Source organism: Octopus sinensis, unplaced genomic scaffold, assembly GCF_006345805.1.
Source record: "Octopus sinensis unplaced genomic scaffold, ASM634580v1 Contig13117_ERROPOS91262, whole genome shotgun sequence".
In the NCBI taxonomy this organism is placed as follows: domain Eukaryota; kingdom Metazoa; phylum Mollusca; class Cephalopoda; order Octopoda; family Octopodidae; genus Octopus; species Octopus sinensis.
Genome location: NW_021832847.1, coordinates 7,346 through 24,267, shown reverse-complemented (window position 1 = coordinate 24,267; position 16,922 = coordinate 7,346). Strand labels below are relative to the sequence as shown.

Below are 16,922 nucleotides of genomic sequence, written 5' to 3'. Positions count from 1 at the left end.
CCGAACAGTTATTCTGTGCTGATGAAGGGAAATAACCTGGAAATCGTGATGCACAGATATTGTTTTGAGCTGATTGGGGGTGCTAGATTCTCTTGTTTTAAAATATAAGGACACAGATCGTGTCGTATAGCCAGCTGGAGTAAACGGTTCCGGGTTCAGTGCCACTGCGTGGCACATCAGGCAAGTGTATTCTACTATAGCCTCGGGCACCAACCAAAGCCTTGTGAGTGGATTTGGTAGACGGAGACTGAAAGAAGCGCGTTGTTTATATGTATATCCCTCTCTCTCTTTCGGAGAGGCACTGAGCAGCTATACGCACACATACACACACGGCAGTAACTTCCACCTACCGAATTCAATCACAAAGCTCCGGTCGGCTCGGGGCTATAGTAGAAGACACCTGCCCAAAGTGCCACGCAGTGGGACTGAACCTGAAACCATGTAGTTGGGAAGCAAGCTCCCTAACCACACAGCCATGCCCGGTATATATATATATATATATATGTGTGTGTGTGTGTGTGTGTGTGTGTCTCCCCAACATCGCTTGACTACCAATGCTGGTGTGTTTACATCCCTGTAACTTAGCGGTTCAGCAAAAGAGACCGATAGAATAAGTACTAAATATATATATATATATGTGTATATATATCTATATATATGCGTGTGTGTGCATGTATGTGTTTGTTTGTGTCTGTATTTGTCCCCCCTCACTGTCGCTTGACAACTGATGCTGGTGTGTTTACGTCCCTGTAACTTAGTGGTTTGGCAAAAGAGACACTGATAGAATAAGTACTAGGCTTACAAAGAATAAGTCCTGGGGTCGATTTGTTCGACTAAAGGCGGTGCTCCAGCATGGCCGCAGTCAAATGACTGAAACAAGTAAAAGAATAACGAAAAAGAAATACCAAATTTTCCAGTCTTTGTGTCACTATAGATTTTTTTTAGAGATTTTTAAAAATATACTTTTATATAGGAGTGGCTGTGTGGTAAGTAGCTTGCTTACCAACCACATGGTCTCGGGCTCAGTCCCACTGCATGGCACCTTGGGCAAGTGTCTTCTACTATAGCTTCGGGCCAACCAAAGCCTTGTGAGTGGATTTGGTATGTGTGTATATATGTTTGTGTGCCTGTGCTTGTCCCTTCAACATCGCTTGACAACCGATGCTGGTGTGTTTACATCCCCATAACTTAGTAGTTCAGCATAAGAGACCGATAGAATAAGTACTAGGCTTACAAAGAATAAGTCCTGGGGTCGATTTGTTTAACTAAAGGCGGTGCTCCAGCATGGCCACAGTCAAATGACTGAAACAAGTAAAAGATTATGTATACACAACTGTGTTTTCAGAATCTATTTATACTGCATATTTTAAATAAATGTCTCACTCTGTATGTGTAAATATCCTATATGTTGCAGTAACAAATCACAATAAAATGCCATTTTTTGTTTAATCTTTTATTCCGCCACCCAGATAACAGACCAGGCTGTGAAAAGCCAGGATAGAAGAAATGATGCCATGGAACGAGCTGAGAAATTCAAAGCGAAATATCTTCACAGATTAAAAGAGCTCGACGAGAACCCATGGTATATTAACCCTTTCGTTACTGTATTTATTTTGGGATGCTCTGTGTTTCTCTCAATTATTTTAGATATAACAAAAAATTTAGTAAAATAACTTAGTTATCATTAAGCTAGTGTTAGGAACATTAATTGTGGCTAAGGTTTGGTGGAAGATTTTAATTCAGAACTTTTGAAAACAAGACATTTGTACTACAGAGCCAGAGGCAGTTTCAAATGGGTTGGTATCAAAAGGGTTAAATTTAATCATTTGTTAACCCTTTTGTTACCGTATTTCTGTTAAGATGTTCTGTGTTTCTTTCAATTAATTTTAACTATAACAAAGAATTTTGTAAAATAACTTCGTTATCATTAAACTAGTGTAAGGAACATAAATTGTGACTAAGGTTTGGTGGAAGATTTTTATTCAAAACTTATGAAAACAAGACATTTGTACTACAGAGCCAGAGGCAGTTTCAAATGGGTTGGTATCAAAAGGGTTAAATTGATCATTTGTTAACCCTTTTGTTACCATATTTCTGTTGAGATGCTCTGTGTTTCTTTCAATTAATTTTAAATATAACAAAGGATTTAGTAAAATAACTTAGCTATCATTAAGCTAGTGTTAGGAACATAAGTTGTGACTAAGGTTTGGTGGAAGATTTTAATTCAAAACTTATGAAAACAAGACATTTGTACAACAGAGCCAGAGGCAGTTTCAGACAAGATTGTATCAAAAGGGTTAAATTAATCATTTGTTAACCCTTTTGTTACCATATTTCTATTGAGATGCTCTGTGTTTCTCTCAATTATTTTAAATATAACAAAGAATTTAGTAGAATAACTTATCATTCAGCTAGTTTTAGGAACATAAATTGTGACTAAGGTTTGGTGGAAGATTTTAATTCAGAACTTTTGAAAACAAGACATTTGTACTCAGAGCCAGAGGCAGTTTCAGCCGGGTTGGTAATGAAAGGGTTAATAATCTTTGCTGATTTAAAAAAATTTTTTTTAAATCTCTGATGATATAGGGGGCCATGTGGCATAGTGGTTAGGATGTTGTGCTCATGATTGCAAGATTGTGGTTTCGATTTCTGGACTGGGCAGTGTGTTGTGCTTCTGAGCAAAACCACTTCATTTTACATTGCTCCAGTCCACTCAGCTGTAAATAGGTCTGTAGCGTAACTAGGGTGGGGCAAGGGGGGGGGTCATGTGATCCGGGCGCCGATCAAAGTGGGGTGCAGAATTGACCTTAATAAGCCAATCTACTCACAAGCCTTTGGTTGACCACTCAGCTGTAAATGGGTCTGTAGCGTAACTAGGGTGGGGCAAGGGGTGGGGGCATGTGACCCAGGCACTGATTGAAGTGGGGTGCAGAATTGACCATAAGCTAATCTACTCACAAGCTTTTGGTTGACCTGAGGCTATATCAAGAGATACTTGCCCAAGGTGTCACTCAGTAGGACTGAACCTGGAACCATGTGGTTGGGAAGCAAATTTCTTACCACACAGCCACGCCTGTGCCTTCATCATCATCATCATCATCATCGTTTAACGACTGTTTTCCGCGCTAGCACGGGTTGGACGGTTTCGACCGGGGTCTGGGGACCCAGGGGCTGCCCCAGGCTCCAGTCTGGTCTGGCAGTGTTTCTACAGCTGGATGCCCTTCCTAACACCAACCACTCCGCGAGTGTAGTGGGTGCTTTTTACGTTCCACCTGCACAGGTGCCAGAGGGGTCTGGCATCGGCCACGGTCAGTTGGTGCTTTTTATGTGCCACCTGCACAGAAGCCAGTCGGGGCGGTGCTGGCATCGGCCACGTTTGGATGGTGCTTTTTATGTGGGGGTGGAGGGTGCAGAAATATAGGGGAGCACCAGTGGGGAGGGGTGTTCGGAGAAACGATGACAGGTTCTAGACAAGTAGAACATAGGATATCACGAGAGGGGTAATGCATGGTGAAATAGCGTATTGAAGAGGGGGGTTCGAAGAGTAGACACCTATAATGGTGGTGGGAGAAGCGACATCCGGTATAGATGGAGCAAAAATATAGAGATATCCGGTATTGGTGGTGGGGGTGGGCAAGGGCGGGTGCACCGCGAATACGCGAAGGTTGAAAGACGGGCAAAATTAATAAAGGGACGGTGGAGAAATGGAGAAATTATCGGCACATAATGATGAGAGGAATTAGGGAATACAATGACAACTGCTTAAGCGTATTAGTAATTAGTAAGTAGATAAAATAGATAGATAGATAAAAACATAATCAAGAAATGAGGCACGTTACTTGACGGGCTGGCTTAAAAATGCTCTTAACAATGGAAGGGGGAAGGAAGAGGGGGAGGGCAGACAACATAAAAGAGGGAGAGAGAGAAAGGGAATAGTGGAACCCCGCGAAAATCGGCCGCCATTGAAAACCCCTGTATGGAGAAACTTAAATATCTATTCTGTATTTAGCGAGACACGAGGCCGGAACCGATGGTCAACGATAACTAATAAATTATACATAATATGCAATACGAGGCGTTATATATTTATTTACTTTGCTGGTGCCACGTAAAAAGCACCCAGTACACTCTGTAAAGTGGTTGGTGTTGGGAAGGGCATCCAGCCATAGAAACCATACCAAAACAGGCAATTGGAGCTTGATGCAGCCCTCTGGCTTACCAGCTTTTGTTGAAACCATCCAACCCGCAGGAGTGGCTGTGTGGTAAGTAGCTTGCTTACCAACCACAAGGTTCCGGGTTCAGTCCCACTGTGTGGTACCTTGGGCAAGTGTCTTCTACTATAGCATCGGGCCGACCAAAGCCTTGTAAGTGGATTTGGTAGACGGAAACTGAAAGAAGCCCGTCGTATATATGTATATACATATGCGTGTGTGTGTTTGTGTGTCTGTGTTTGTCCCCCTAGCATTGCTTGACAACCGATGCTGGTGTGTTTATGTCCCCGTCACTTAGCGGTTCGGCAAAAAGAGACCGATAGAATAAGTACTAGACTTAGAAAGAATAAGTCCTAGGGTCGATTTGCTTGACTAAAAAGGTGGTACTCCAGCATGGCTGCATATGTACTGGGTTTACAAAAGAATAAGTCCCGGGGTCGAGTTGCTCGATTAAAGGCGGTGCTCCAGCATGGCCGCAGTCAAATGACTGAAACAAGTAAAAGAGAGAGTAACCCATGTCAGTCTGGGGAATGGTTGTTAAATGATGATGATGCTGATGATGATGGTTTATCTACTATTTGTCCTCACTGAATGTTGGACTTAATACAACAGAACTCTTTAATCCAGCTAAACTTTTTCTCTTTTCCAGTGCTTACGGATCTCTCACAGTGCGATGCCTTTTGGACACAATTGGACACTTCCTCAAGGAATTCATGTTCACGGATGCTTATTCACAGGTAACTGTCTCTCTCTCATTCTGTCAGCATTTACCCATTTTTGTCAACATTTACTTGACAGTCACTGTCAGTATTTACCAGCTTAATGTCAATATTTACCCAAATTTAGGCCAGCATCATCATCATCATCATCATTTAGCATCCGCTTTCCATGCTAGCATGGGTTGGACGGTTCAACTGGGGTCTGGGAAGCCAGAAGGCTGCACCAGGCCCATTCTGATCTGGCAATGTTTCTACGGCTGGATGCCCTTCCTAATGCCAACTACTCCAGGAGTGTAGTGGGTGCTTTTTACGTGCCACTGGCACAGGTGCCAGACGGGGCTGGCAAACAGCCACAGTCGGATGGTGCTTTTTACGTGCCACCGGCATGGGGGCCAGGCAAGGCTGGCAACGGCCACGGTCGGATGGTGCTTTTTACGTGCTACCGGCATGGGGGCCAGGCTAGGCTGGCAATGGCCACAATCGGATGGTGCTTTTTACGTGCCACTGGCACAGGTGCCAGACGGGGCTGGCAAACGGCCACGGTCGGATGGTGCTTTTTACGTGCTACCGGCATGGGGGCCAGGCAAGGCTGGCAAACGGCCACGGTCGGATGGTGCTTTTTACGTGCCACCGGCACGAGGGCCAGGCGAAGCTGGCAACTTCATATCTAATATTGGACTAGTACTGTCAACATTTACCCAATTTCATATTGACATTTTCCCAGCTTCATGTCAACGTTTACCTAGATTTGTCCACATTTACCCAGCTTTGTGAACATTTGCTCAATTTTGTCTTTAGCCAGCTTTCTGGTAACTCTGATCCAGCTTTGTCAACTAGTACTTAACATTGTCATCATTTATCTGACTTCATGTCAACATTCACCCAGATTTGTGTCAATATTTTCCTTACTTCATGTCAACATTTACCCAGTTTCATGTCAGAATTGACCTAACTTCGTATCAACAGTCCTCCTGTATGACTGTGAGAGCTGAACTCTTACAGCTGACATTATACAAAGAATCCAGGCATTTTAGCACAAGTGTTTCAAAATGCTTCTACACGTAGGTGCAGGAGTGGCTGTGTGTTAAGTAGCTTGCTTACCAACCACATGGTTCCGGGTTCAGTCCCACATATATATATATATATATAATATATATATATGTGTGTGTGTGTGTGTGTGTGTGTGTATGTGTCTGTGTGTCTGTGTTGGGGGGACAAACACAGACACACAAACATATACACATGATCGTGTGTGTATCGTTGGCGATTTCTTTTCCTCCGTCTTCTCTTCCTTGGATCTTTCCTTTTTCTATCTTTCTGACGAAGAGCTCCCCTCGAAGCGTTCCTTTCCTGAGCGTCCAATAACACTATACTTGTTCCACGTCCTTGCGTTGTTGTGTTTTCTCTTTGTGTTTTCATGTTTGGATTAACTTTTTATATATATGTATATAGAAATTGAGATAGGGATTGCAAGTGCAACCCTCCATGGGATAACATATATCCAGTATACTGCCAGTAAAGCACCCAACAAAGTTAATACATAAATGTTAAGAATTGCGATGCAATTAATTCATTTACTGTATTATATGGGCAAAGGTAAAATGTTTTACCACAAATTCATATATATATATATATATATATATATACACACTCATATATACATATATACGACAGGCTTTTTTCAGTTTCCGTCTACCAAATCCACTCACAAGGCTTTGGTCGGCCCGAGGCTATAGTAGAAGACTCTTGCCCAAGATGCCACGCAGTGGGACTGAACCCGGAACCATGTGGTTGGTAAACAAGCTACTTACCACACAGCCACTGACATATATACGATGGGCTTCTTTCAGTTTCCATCTACCAAATCCACTCACAAGGCTTTGGTCGGCCCGAGGCTATAGTAGATGATACTAGACTAAGGTGCTCCGCAGTGAGACTGAACCCGGAACCATGTGGTTGGTAAACAAGCTACTTACCACACAGCCACTGACATATATACGATGGGCTTCTTTCAGTTTCCGTCTACCAAATCCACTCACAAGGCTTTGGTCGGCCCGAGGCTATAGTAGATGATACTAGACTAAGGTGCTCCGCAGTGAGACTGAACCCGGAACCATGTGGTTGGTAAACAAGCTACTTACCACACAGCCACTGACATATATACGATGGGCTTCTTTCAGTTTCCGTCTACAAATCCACTCACAAGGCTTTGGTCGGCCTGAGGCTATAGTAGATGATACTAGACTAAGGTGCTCCGCAGTGGGACTGAACCCGGAACCATGTGGTTGTAAAGAAGCTACTTACCACACAGCCACTGACATATATACGATGGCTTCTTTCAGTTTCCGTCTACCAAATCCACTCACAAGGCTTTGGTCGGCCCGAGGCTATAGTAGATGATACTAGACTAAGGTGCTCCGCAGTGAGACTGAACCCGGACCATGTGGTTGGTAAAGAAGCTACTTACCACACAGCCACTGACATATACGATGGGCTTCTTTCAGTTTCCGTCTACCAAATCCACTCACAGGCTTTGGTCGGCCCGAGGCTATATTAGATGATACTAGACTAAGGTGCTCCGCAGTGGGACTGAACCCGGAACCATGTGGTGGTAAAGAAGCTACTTACCACACAGCCACTGACATATATACGATGGGCTTCTTTCAGTTTCCGTCTACCAAATCCACTCACAAGGCTTTGGTCGGCCCGAGGCTATAGTAGATGATACTAGACTAAGGTGCTCCGCAGTGAGACTGAACCCGGAACCATGTGGTTGGTAAAGAAGCTACTTACCACACAGCCACTGACATATATACGATGGGCTTCTTTCAGTTTCCGTCTACCAAATCCACTCACAAGCTTTGGTCGGAGTCGCCCGAGGCTATAGTAGATGATACTAGACTAAGGTGCTCCGCAGTGGGACTGAACCCGGAACCATGTGGTTGGTAAAGAAGCTACTTACCACACAGCCACTGACATATATACGATGGGCTTCTTTCAGTTTCCGTCTACCAAATCCACTCACAAGGCTTTGGTCGGCCCGAGGCTATAGTAGATGATACTAGACTAAGGTGCTCCGCAGTGGGACTGAACCCGGAACCATGTGGTTGGTAAAGAAGCTACTTACCACACAGCCACTGACAATATACGATGGGCTTCTTTCAGTTTCCGTCTACCAAATCCACTCACAAGGCTTTGGTCGGCCCGAGGCTATAGTAGATGATACTAGACTAAGGTGCTCCGCAGTGGGACTGAACCCGGAACCATGTGGTGGTAAAGAAGCTACTTACCACACAGCCACTGACATATATACGATGGGCTTCTTTCAGTTTCCGTCTACCAAATCCACTCACAAGGCTTTGGTCGGCCCGAGGCTATAGTAGATGATACTAGACTAAGGTGCTCCGCAGTGGGACTGAACCCGGAACCATGTGGTTGGTAAAGAAGCTACTTACCACACAGCCACTGACATATATACGATGGGCTTCTTTCAGTTTCCGTCTACCAAATCCACTCACAAGGCTTTGGTCGGCCCGAGGCTATAGTAGATGATACTAGACTAAGGTGCTCCGCAGTGGGACTGAACCCGGAACCATGTGGTTGGTAAAGAAGCTACTTACCACACAGCCACTGACATATATACGATGGGCTTCTTTCAGTTTCCGTCTACCAAATCCACTCACAAGGCTTTGGTCGGCCCGAGGCTATAGTAGATGATACTAGACTAAGGTGCTCCGCAGTGGGACTGAACCCGGAACCATGTGGTGGTAAAGAAGCTACTTACCACACAGCCACTGACATATATACGATGGGCTTCTTTCAGTTTCCGTCTACCAAATCCACTCACAAGGCTTTGGTCGGCCCGAGGCTATAGTAGATGATACTAGACTAAGGTGCTCCGCAGTGGGACTGAACCCGGAACCATGTGGTTGGTAAAGAAGCTACTTACCACACAGCCACTCCTACGCCTATGTGTATGTTATTGCATATGTTTTGCCATCTTTATATCTGACTTCAACTGATTTAAAGTTTATATTTGTCTCTTTTTTCCCTTCTCTTTGCCTTTCTCCAATTTCCAGTTAAAACTGTCTGAAAATGAATTATCTCTTCGCCATCTGGCTAATCGTTTGGATACATTAGACAACGAAAAATATGAAGGGCGGATGTATTCCCTGGTGAAAGGTGTCCTGGCTGGCAACATGTTCGACTGGGGCGCGAAACAAGTGGTGGACATCATGGAAACACAAAACTTTGGATTTGCCGAAGCCATGAATAAAATTCAAGGTTAGAATATATACTCCTTACTCTTTACTCTTTTACTTGTTTCAGTCATTTGACTGCGGCCATGCTGGAGCACCGCCTTTAGTCGAGCAACTCGACCCCGGGACTTAATCTTTTTGTAAGCCCAGTACTTATTCTATCGGTCTCTTTTTGCTGAACTGCTAAGTGACGGGGACGTAAACACACCAGCATCGGTTGTCAAGCGATGTTGGGGGAGACAAACACAGACACACACACACACAAACACACACACATACATATATATATATATACATATATACAACAGGCTTCTTTCAGTTTCCGTCTACCAAATTCACTCACAAGGCATTGGTCGGCCCAGGGCTATAGCAGAAGCCACTTGCCCAAGATACTACGCAGTGGGACTGAACCTGGAACCATGTGGTTGGTGAGCAAGCTACTTACCACACAGCCACTCGATTAATTAAAAACATGTGATTAAATAAGCTTAACATTTGACGGAGTAATCTGAATGCTAAGGGTCAAGCCAACCATGTCCAGCCCAAATTTTCCATCTGTTTTATGTTCTAACTTGCCATATCTGACCTCTCACACTTACCCTACAATGTCATTCTAAAAATAAACAATTACATCATTCAAATCTCAAAGCTATGAGATAATGCATGATTAACTCAAAACAATGTGTCCTTGTGTGTGTGTAGGTGCAGACATTAGCGTCCGCTTTCCACACTGGCATGGGTTGGATAGTGCAACTGGGGTCTGGGAAGCCAGAAGGCTGCACCAGGCCCAGAAGACACTTGCCCAAGATGCCACGCAGTGGGATTGAACCTGGAACCATGTGGTTGGTTAGCAAGCTACTTACCACACAGCCACTCCTGCGCCTATATATATATATATATATAATATATATATATATATATATATATCGTTGCTATTATGCAAAACTGTCGTAAGTCCAAAACGTTGCTTTTTCAGGAAATGAAAAGATAGTTTCATCATTGCATAGCAAAACCTTTGTATTACACTACTAGCAGTATCACCCGACGTTGCTCGGGTTTGCTTCGACCCTTTAGAATTGGAATTTTTGAAAAGTAAAAATTTTGCATTATGTAGCTTGTTATTCTCTTTAAGTGAACAATTTTCTGGTTGAAATACACTGAAAAATGCCAACACAGCAGTCAAAAAATCATAAAAAATAGGGTTTTTCATAGAAAAAAAAGTACCTTTTTGATGTAAATAAATTTTGGTGTTAACATGGTCCGATTTGAATTTTTTCTTCTACGGAATGAAGAGCAAGCCTTCTTCTATCATACTCTCAATTTTGGTGAACTTGCACCGCAGGGTCTTGGAGGAGATAGTGTTAGTTGAAGGCTACCAAACCTGCCACCGCCTGGCGTTGCTCGGGTTTGTTTCGACCCTTTGGAATTGGAATTTTCGAAAAGTAAAAATTTTGCATCATGTAGCTTGTTATTCTCTTTAAGTGAACATTTTTCTGGTTGAAATACACCGAAAAATGGCGACGCATAGAAAAAAAGCACCTTTTAGATGTAAATAATTTTTGGTGTTAACATGGACCGATTTGAATTTTTTCTTCTACGGAATGAAGAGCAAGCCTTCTTCTATCATACTCTCAATTTTGGTCAACTTGTGTCGCAGGGTCTCAGAGGAGCTTGTGTTAGTTGAAGGCTACCAAACCTGCCATACACAGACAACTTCAGCTTTATAGAGATTGCACTTTGACAATTTTTGATATCTTGGTATCTGAAGCAGCCGGAGATACGATAATTTGACCAAAAGAACCGGCTATTGTAAGCAAAAATAAATATTGAAAAATACGCATTTGGCCAAATTTGGACATACGATAGTTTAACATAATAGTGACAGTATGTATTTTTCTTTTCTTTCCTTTTACTTGTTTCAGTCATTAGACTGTGGCCATGCTGCAGTAGTATTGCCCTTGAAGAATTTTAGTCAAATGAATTGACCACAATACTTATTTTTTGTTTAGTCTGGCACCGATAGTTATTTTGTTGGTTTCTCTTGCCGAACTGCTAAGTTGCAGGGATGGAGACACACTACGCTGATCTTCAAGCAGTAATGGGGGACAATCACGCACACTCACACACACACTTATATGATGGGCTTCTTTCAGTTTCTGTCTACCAAATCCACTCCCAAGGCTTTGGTCAGCCTGAAGTTATAGTAGAGGGTGCTTGTCCAAAGGGCCATGCTGTGGGATTGAACCCAGACCGATGTGGTTGGGAAGCAAATTTCTTAACCATACAGCCATGGCTCGACTTTGAAAAATTTTGGTCAAACAAATTAACCCTAGTAATTATTCTTTGATTAAATCTGGGACTGGTACTTATTCTATTGGTCTCTTTTGCTGAACTGCTACGTTACAAGGATGTAAACACACCAACACTGATTTTCAAACGGAAAAGGGAGACAAACATGCGCGCACACACACACACACACACACACATATACATACACACATACATACACGTGTGTGTGTGTTTGTATTTGTGTTTGTCCCCCACCGCCACTTGACAACCGGTGTTGGTGTGTTTACATCCCCATAACTTAGCAGTTTGGCAAAAGAGGCCGATAGAGTAAGCACCAGGCTTTAAAATAATTATGCAGAAAGTGAGAATCGAAATCAATCAACATCAATGGAAATTGTAGCGGTGATACCAGTGCCGGTGGCACGTAAGAGAACTATCCAAACATGGCCATTGCTAGCGCCGCCCCGACTAGCCTTGTGCCGGTGGCATGTAAAAAGCACCATCTGTTCGTGGCCGTTGCCAGCCTCGCCTGGCCTCCGTGCCAGTGGCATGAAAAAAGTACCATCTGATTGTGGCCGTTGCCAGCCTCGTCTGGCCCCCGTGCCGGTGGCACGTAAAAAGCACCCTCCGATCGTGGCTGTTTGCCAGCCTCGTCTGGCACCTGTGCCGGTGGCATGTAAAAAGCACCCACTACACTCACGGAGTGGTTGGCATTAGGAAGGGCATCCAGCCGTAGAAACATTGCCAGATCAGACTGGCCTGGTGCAGCCTTCTGGCTTCCCAGACCCCAGTTGAACCGTCCAACCCATGCTAGCATGGAAAGCGGACGTTAAACAATGATGATGATGATACTGGGGTCGATTCATTCGGCTAAAATTCTTCAAGGGGTTGCCCCAGCATGGCCACAGTCTAATGACTGAAAACAAGTCAAAGACTAAAAGAATGTTTTCTGTTCTGATTTTTCTAATTCATAATTTCTATATTTTAATTACTTCAGTAATTATATAAGATGTTGTTTGTTTCCAGCTCGTCCCTGGTTGGTCGATGACTTTGAGCTGTGGGTCAGCCGTAGACTCTCCGGCCCTGCCTACAAGTGTGCTGCGGTATTCTGTGATAACAGTGGGGCCGACATTGTCCTGGGGCTCTTCCCATTTGTCAGGGACTTAATCATGGATGGAACTAAGGTAAGTTCAGTGCTGTCGCTTAGCAACCCCTGCAACCCCTGCGGTCGCAGGGAGCCTCCGCGGTTGAGGGGCCCCCATGTTAAGATCTAAGTACGTAGATGAATCATCTATTTACTTTGGTTAAGATGTTGAATAAGAATTAAACTATCCATGTTAACTGAAAATTTCAAGCAATAAAATGGTCATACAATCATCATCATCATCATCAACATCATCGTTTAACGTCCGTTTTCCATGCTAGCATGGGTTGGACGATTTTGACTGAGGGCTGGCAACTAGATGGCTGCACCAGGCTCCAGTCTTGATCTGGCAGAGTTTCTACAGCTGGATGCCCTTCCTAATGCCAACCACTCCGAGAGGAAGAGCATCCAGCTGTAGAAACTCTGCCAGATCAAGACTGTACCTGCAAAAGTTCTTGTAAAAAGATTACCTTGCACCACGAACGTGTACCAGACTTTGTGGATTGTCTATATCTAGTGAACACAAACTTAGCTCTCAGCTTCATTATTCCTAACTAATCGATGATTTTGTGAAGTGAAAAGGGTGCCATGTTTGTCTTCAAAAGTTGTTTGGATTATAAAAGTGCTCTTTTATTCATATCTGGAAGTTTTGCTTATTGAAATTTGTAATAGACCTCAATGAATTTACCTTGTACTTTTAAAGAGGTTCTTTAGGATAACGTGAAGTATTAAGCTTCAGATAGAATAAAGTAAAATATAGCTATGAATAAAAGGTGCATAGATTATGAATTCTGATTGAAGGGATGGGGCCTTGAAATAAAAAAAGTTACATGGATGGAACTAAGGTAAGTTCAGGGCTGTCACTTAGCAACTCCTGCGGTTGCAGGGAGCCTCCGCGGCTGAGGGGCCCCATGTTAAGGTCAAAGTATGTAGATGGGTCATCTATTTACTTTGGTTAAGTCATGCAACGAAGCTGAGTAAGTTACCATGCTCCTCTGTACACACACACACACACAGTTACATGGTATGCAAAGACACTAATGGTTACATGTGCATAAACACGCAAATATACATGCACATGTATACATGTGTGTGCAAACCTACACACACAAACATTTGTACATGTACATACATGTACAGATATATGCATACATACATATGCTTACGTGCATGCATGCACCTCAATAATTTGAAATGTATGAGATGCGTTTTGCTATCATACACAGCATTTGTGTGTGTGTGTGTGTGTGTACCATTGCAGCGTTACTCAGTTTTGCCAGCTGAGTGGACTGGAGCAACATGAAATGACGTGTTTTGCTCAAGAACACAATGTGTTGCCCGGTCCAGGAATTGAAACCGCAATCTTACGATCATGATGCTGACACCCTAACCACTAAGCCACGCACCTCCACTAAAATAAATGCACCCTTTTTAAAGCCTAGCCAGGCTCATGGGCCCGGTTTCCCAGTTTCAATGGCGTATATGTTCCCCAGCTGGACGGGACGCTAGTCCATTGCAGCGTTACTCATTTTTGCCAGCTGAGTGGACTGGAGCAACGTGAAATGAAGTGTTTAACTCAAGAACACGTGTCGCCCGGTCCAGGAATCGAAACCACAATCTTACAATCATGGTGCTGATACCATAACCACTAAGCCACGCGCCTCCACAATAATAATAATAATAATAATAACCCCAGAAAAATATACCTTAGGAATGAGATCTCAGGGTTGGGTTCAAAATTCCACCAGGACACCTGATGAAGGCTGGAGAGTAAACTAGCCAAAACGTTGTGGTAATAACAAGATTAGGACACAATAGTCTGATGTGAATAATGTAAATAATGCACAGAATTCCTCATCTCTAAAATACAGAACAGAAAATTTATGTAAAAAAAAAAAATTAACTTTTACTGTTGACCTTCTGTTTTACATTCTAATTTCCATTTATTTTCACAATTTCTCCACAGGTGATCCTTTGTGCCAACTCCAGACCCAGCCTTAACGATATTTTATACACGGAATTAAGTATTATTGTAAAGCGAATTGCTGAGTTGGATAAAGTGATAGCACAAGCTTTGACCAATAACCAGCTGTTGGTGATGGAATCAGGACAAGGGTCTCCATGCCTTGATCTCAGGTCGGTATTCCTTGTTATTCTCTGCCTCTCCCTTTCTCTTTCTCTCTCTCCCTCTCTCCTTTCTGTCCTTCTCTACTCTGTGTTGCCCTCCCTCTCTCAATCCAGTTTTGTTCTCTCTCATGTTGCCTTTCCTTTCTCACACTCTGCTCCACCACTCACACTCTTCCCCCGCCACTCACACTCTGTCCCCACCATTCACACTCTGCCCCACCACTCACACTCTTCCCCACCACTCACACTCTGCCCCACCACTCACACTCTGCCTTCACCACTCACACTCTGCCTTCACCACTCACACTCTGCCTTCACCACTCACACTCTGCCCTCACCACTCACACTCTGCCCTCACCACTCACACTCTGCCCCACCACCCACACTCTGCCCTCACCACTCACACTCTGTCCCCACCACTCACACTCTGCTCACCACCACTCACACTCTGCCCTGCCACTCACACTCTGCCCTGCCACTCACACTCTGCCCCGCCACTCACACTCTGCCCCGTCACTCACACTCTGCCCCGCCACTCACACTCTGCCCCGCCACTCACACTCTGCCCTGCCACTCACACTCTGCTCCACCAATCACACTCTACCCAACCACTCACACTGCCCCCACCACTCACACTCTGCCCTGCCACTCACACTCTGCCCCACCACTCACACTCTGCCCCTGCCACTCACACTCTGCTCTGCCACTCACACTGCCCCGCCACTCACACTCTGCCCCGCCACTCACACTGCCCTGCTACTCACACTCTGCCCCGCCACTCACACTCTTTCCCACCACTCACTCTTCCCCACCACTCACTCTTCCCCACCACTCACACTCTGTCCCCACCGCTTACACTCTGCCCACACCACACCACTCACACTCTGCCTCTTCACACACACACTACACCTCTTCCCGTCTCCCAATTATAATTATGTCCCTACTAATTCAGATATTTTTCCTGCCGACAGATTGATTGACAAGAACCTCGCCAACAGGATGCTCCAGTGTGAGACTGACTTAATCATTCTGGAAGGAATGGGTCGCGCCATCCACACCAACTACCATGCCTGTTTCTCGTGTGATTCTCTGAAGATGGCCATCATCAAGAACGAGTGGCTTGCACAACGCCTTGGGGGCAAAATCTTTGATGTCATCTTCAAGTTTGAGACCAAATGTCAAAATATTCCACCTTCAGTTGAAAAATAATTATGCATCTCACCTTTAACCTCTCACCACCGCCCCTGTCCCATTGTAATTATAATAATATTGATAATGTTAAAAATAATGATAATAATAACAATGATAATTTTCACACTTGCCTCTTGTACAGTTGTATGATTGTGCATTTTGCTCTTAGATTGTGTTTTTTTTTCTTTTTTTGGAGCAGATTGTGTGTCTGTCTGAACGTCTGTCTCTCAAAGCATGTATGTTTATATGTGTGTGTCTGTGTGTGCATGTGTGTGTGTATGTATGCACACACATTCATGTATGTACAGAATGTCCTTAAATTACCTTTATGGTTTGAAGAGTTCAGTGAAAAATGAAAGGATAACTCAGTGGAGCGTTTTGGAAAGCATAGGTAAACAGATAAAGTCTTATTAGAAGCATCAGAACTCTTCCACATGTGATCCATTGTTTTGCACACGACACATTAAGATGATGAATTCTGGAAGTTGTAAAGATAATTTTTGAACATCCTATATACATATATATGCATATATATATATATATATATATATATATATATAATATATATATATATATATATATAAGAAATTAAAAAAGGAAAATACGCACACTTACATGGTTTTAATATAATTTTTAATATATCGACCGGTTTCGCAATCACTATTCATGATATAATATTTAATTTATATTTTTTTTCTTAAGAAGAAATTTGGTCCATGTTGTTTGTAATGAAATTAAAATATATATTCATATAAATTAAACATTATATCATGAATAGCGATTGTGAAACCGGTCGATATATTAAAAATTATATTAAAACCATGTAAGTGTACGTATTTTCCTTTTTTAATTTCTTATATACATTACAATCCACCACGTGGGGACAAACAAATTCCTCTTTTCTGTTACTACTACTATGTATATATATATATATATATATATATATGTATGTATATATGTATATAGATCTGTGTGTATTTGT

At 43.2% G+C, this 16,922-nt stretch overlaps 1 protein-coding gene across 1 annotated transcript in view; it reads left to right on the top strand.

The window, feature by feature from the left end:
• Nucleotides 1-16,493, top strand: part of LOC115229591 (4'-phosphopantetheine phosphatase) — a 49,270-nt gene extending 32,777 nt beyond the window's left edge. Inside the window, exons 12-17 of the mRNA XM_029799919.2 lie at nucleotides 1,470-1,582; nucleotides 4,861-4,948; nucleotides 9,010-9,214; nucleotides 12,505-12,662; nucleotides 14,589-14,758; nucleotides 15,721-16,493. Coding sequence (XP_029655779.1) covers nucleotides 1,470-1,582; nucleotides 4,861-4,948; nucleotides 9,010-9,214; nucleotides 12,505-12,662; nucleotides 14,589-14,758; nucleotides 15,721-15,958 — 972 coding nt within the window. The 3' untranslated portion in view covers nucleotides 15,959-16,493. The remainder of the gene's footprint in view (nucleotides 1-1,469; nucleotides 1,583-4,860; nucleotides 4,949-9,009; nucleotides 9,215-12,504; nucleotides 12,663-14,588; nucleotides 14,759-15,720) is intronic.
• The last annotated feature ends 429 nt before the right edge of the window (nucleotides 16,494-16,922 follow it).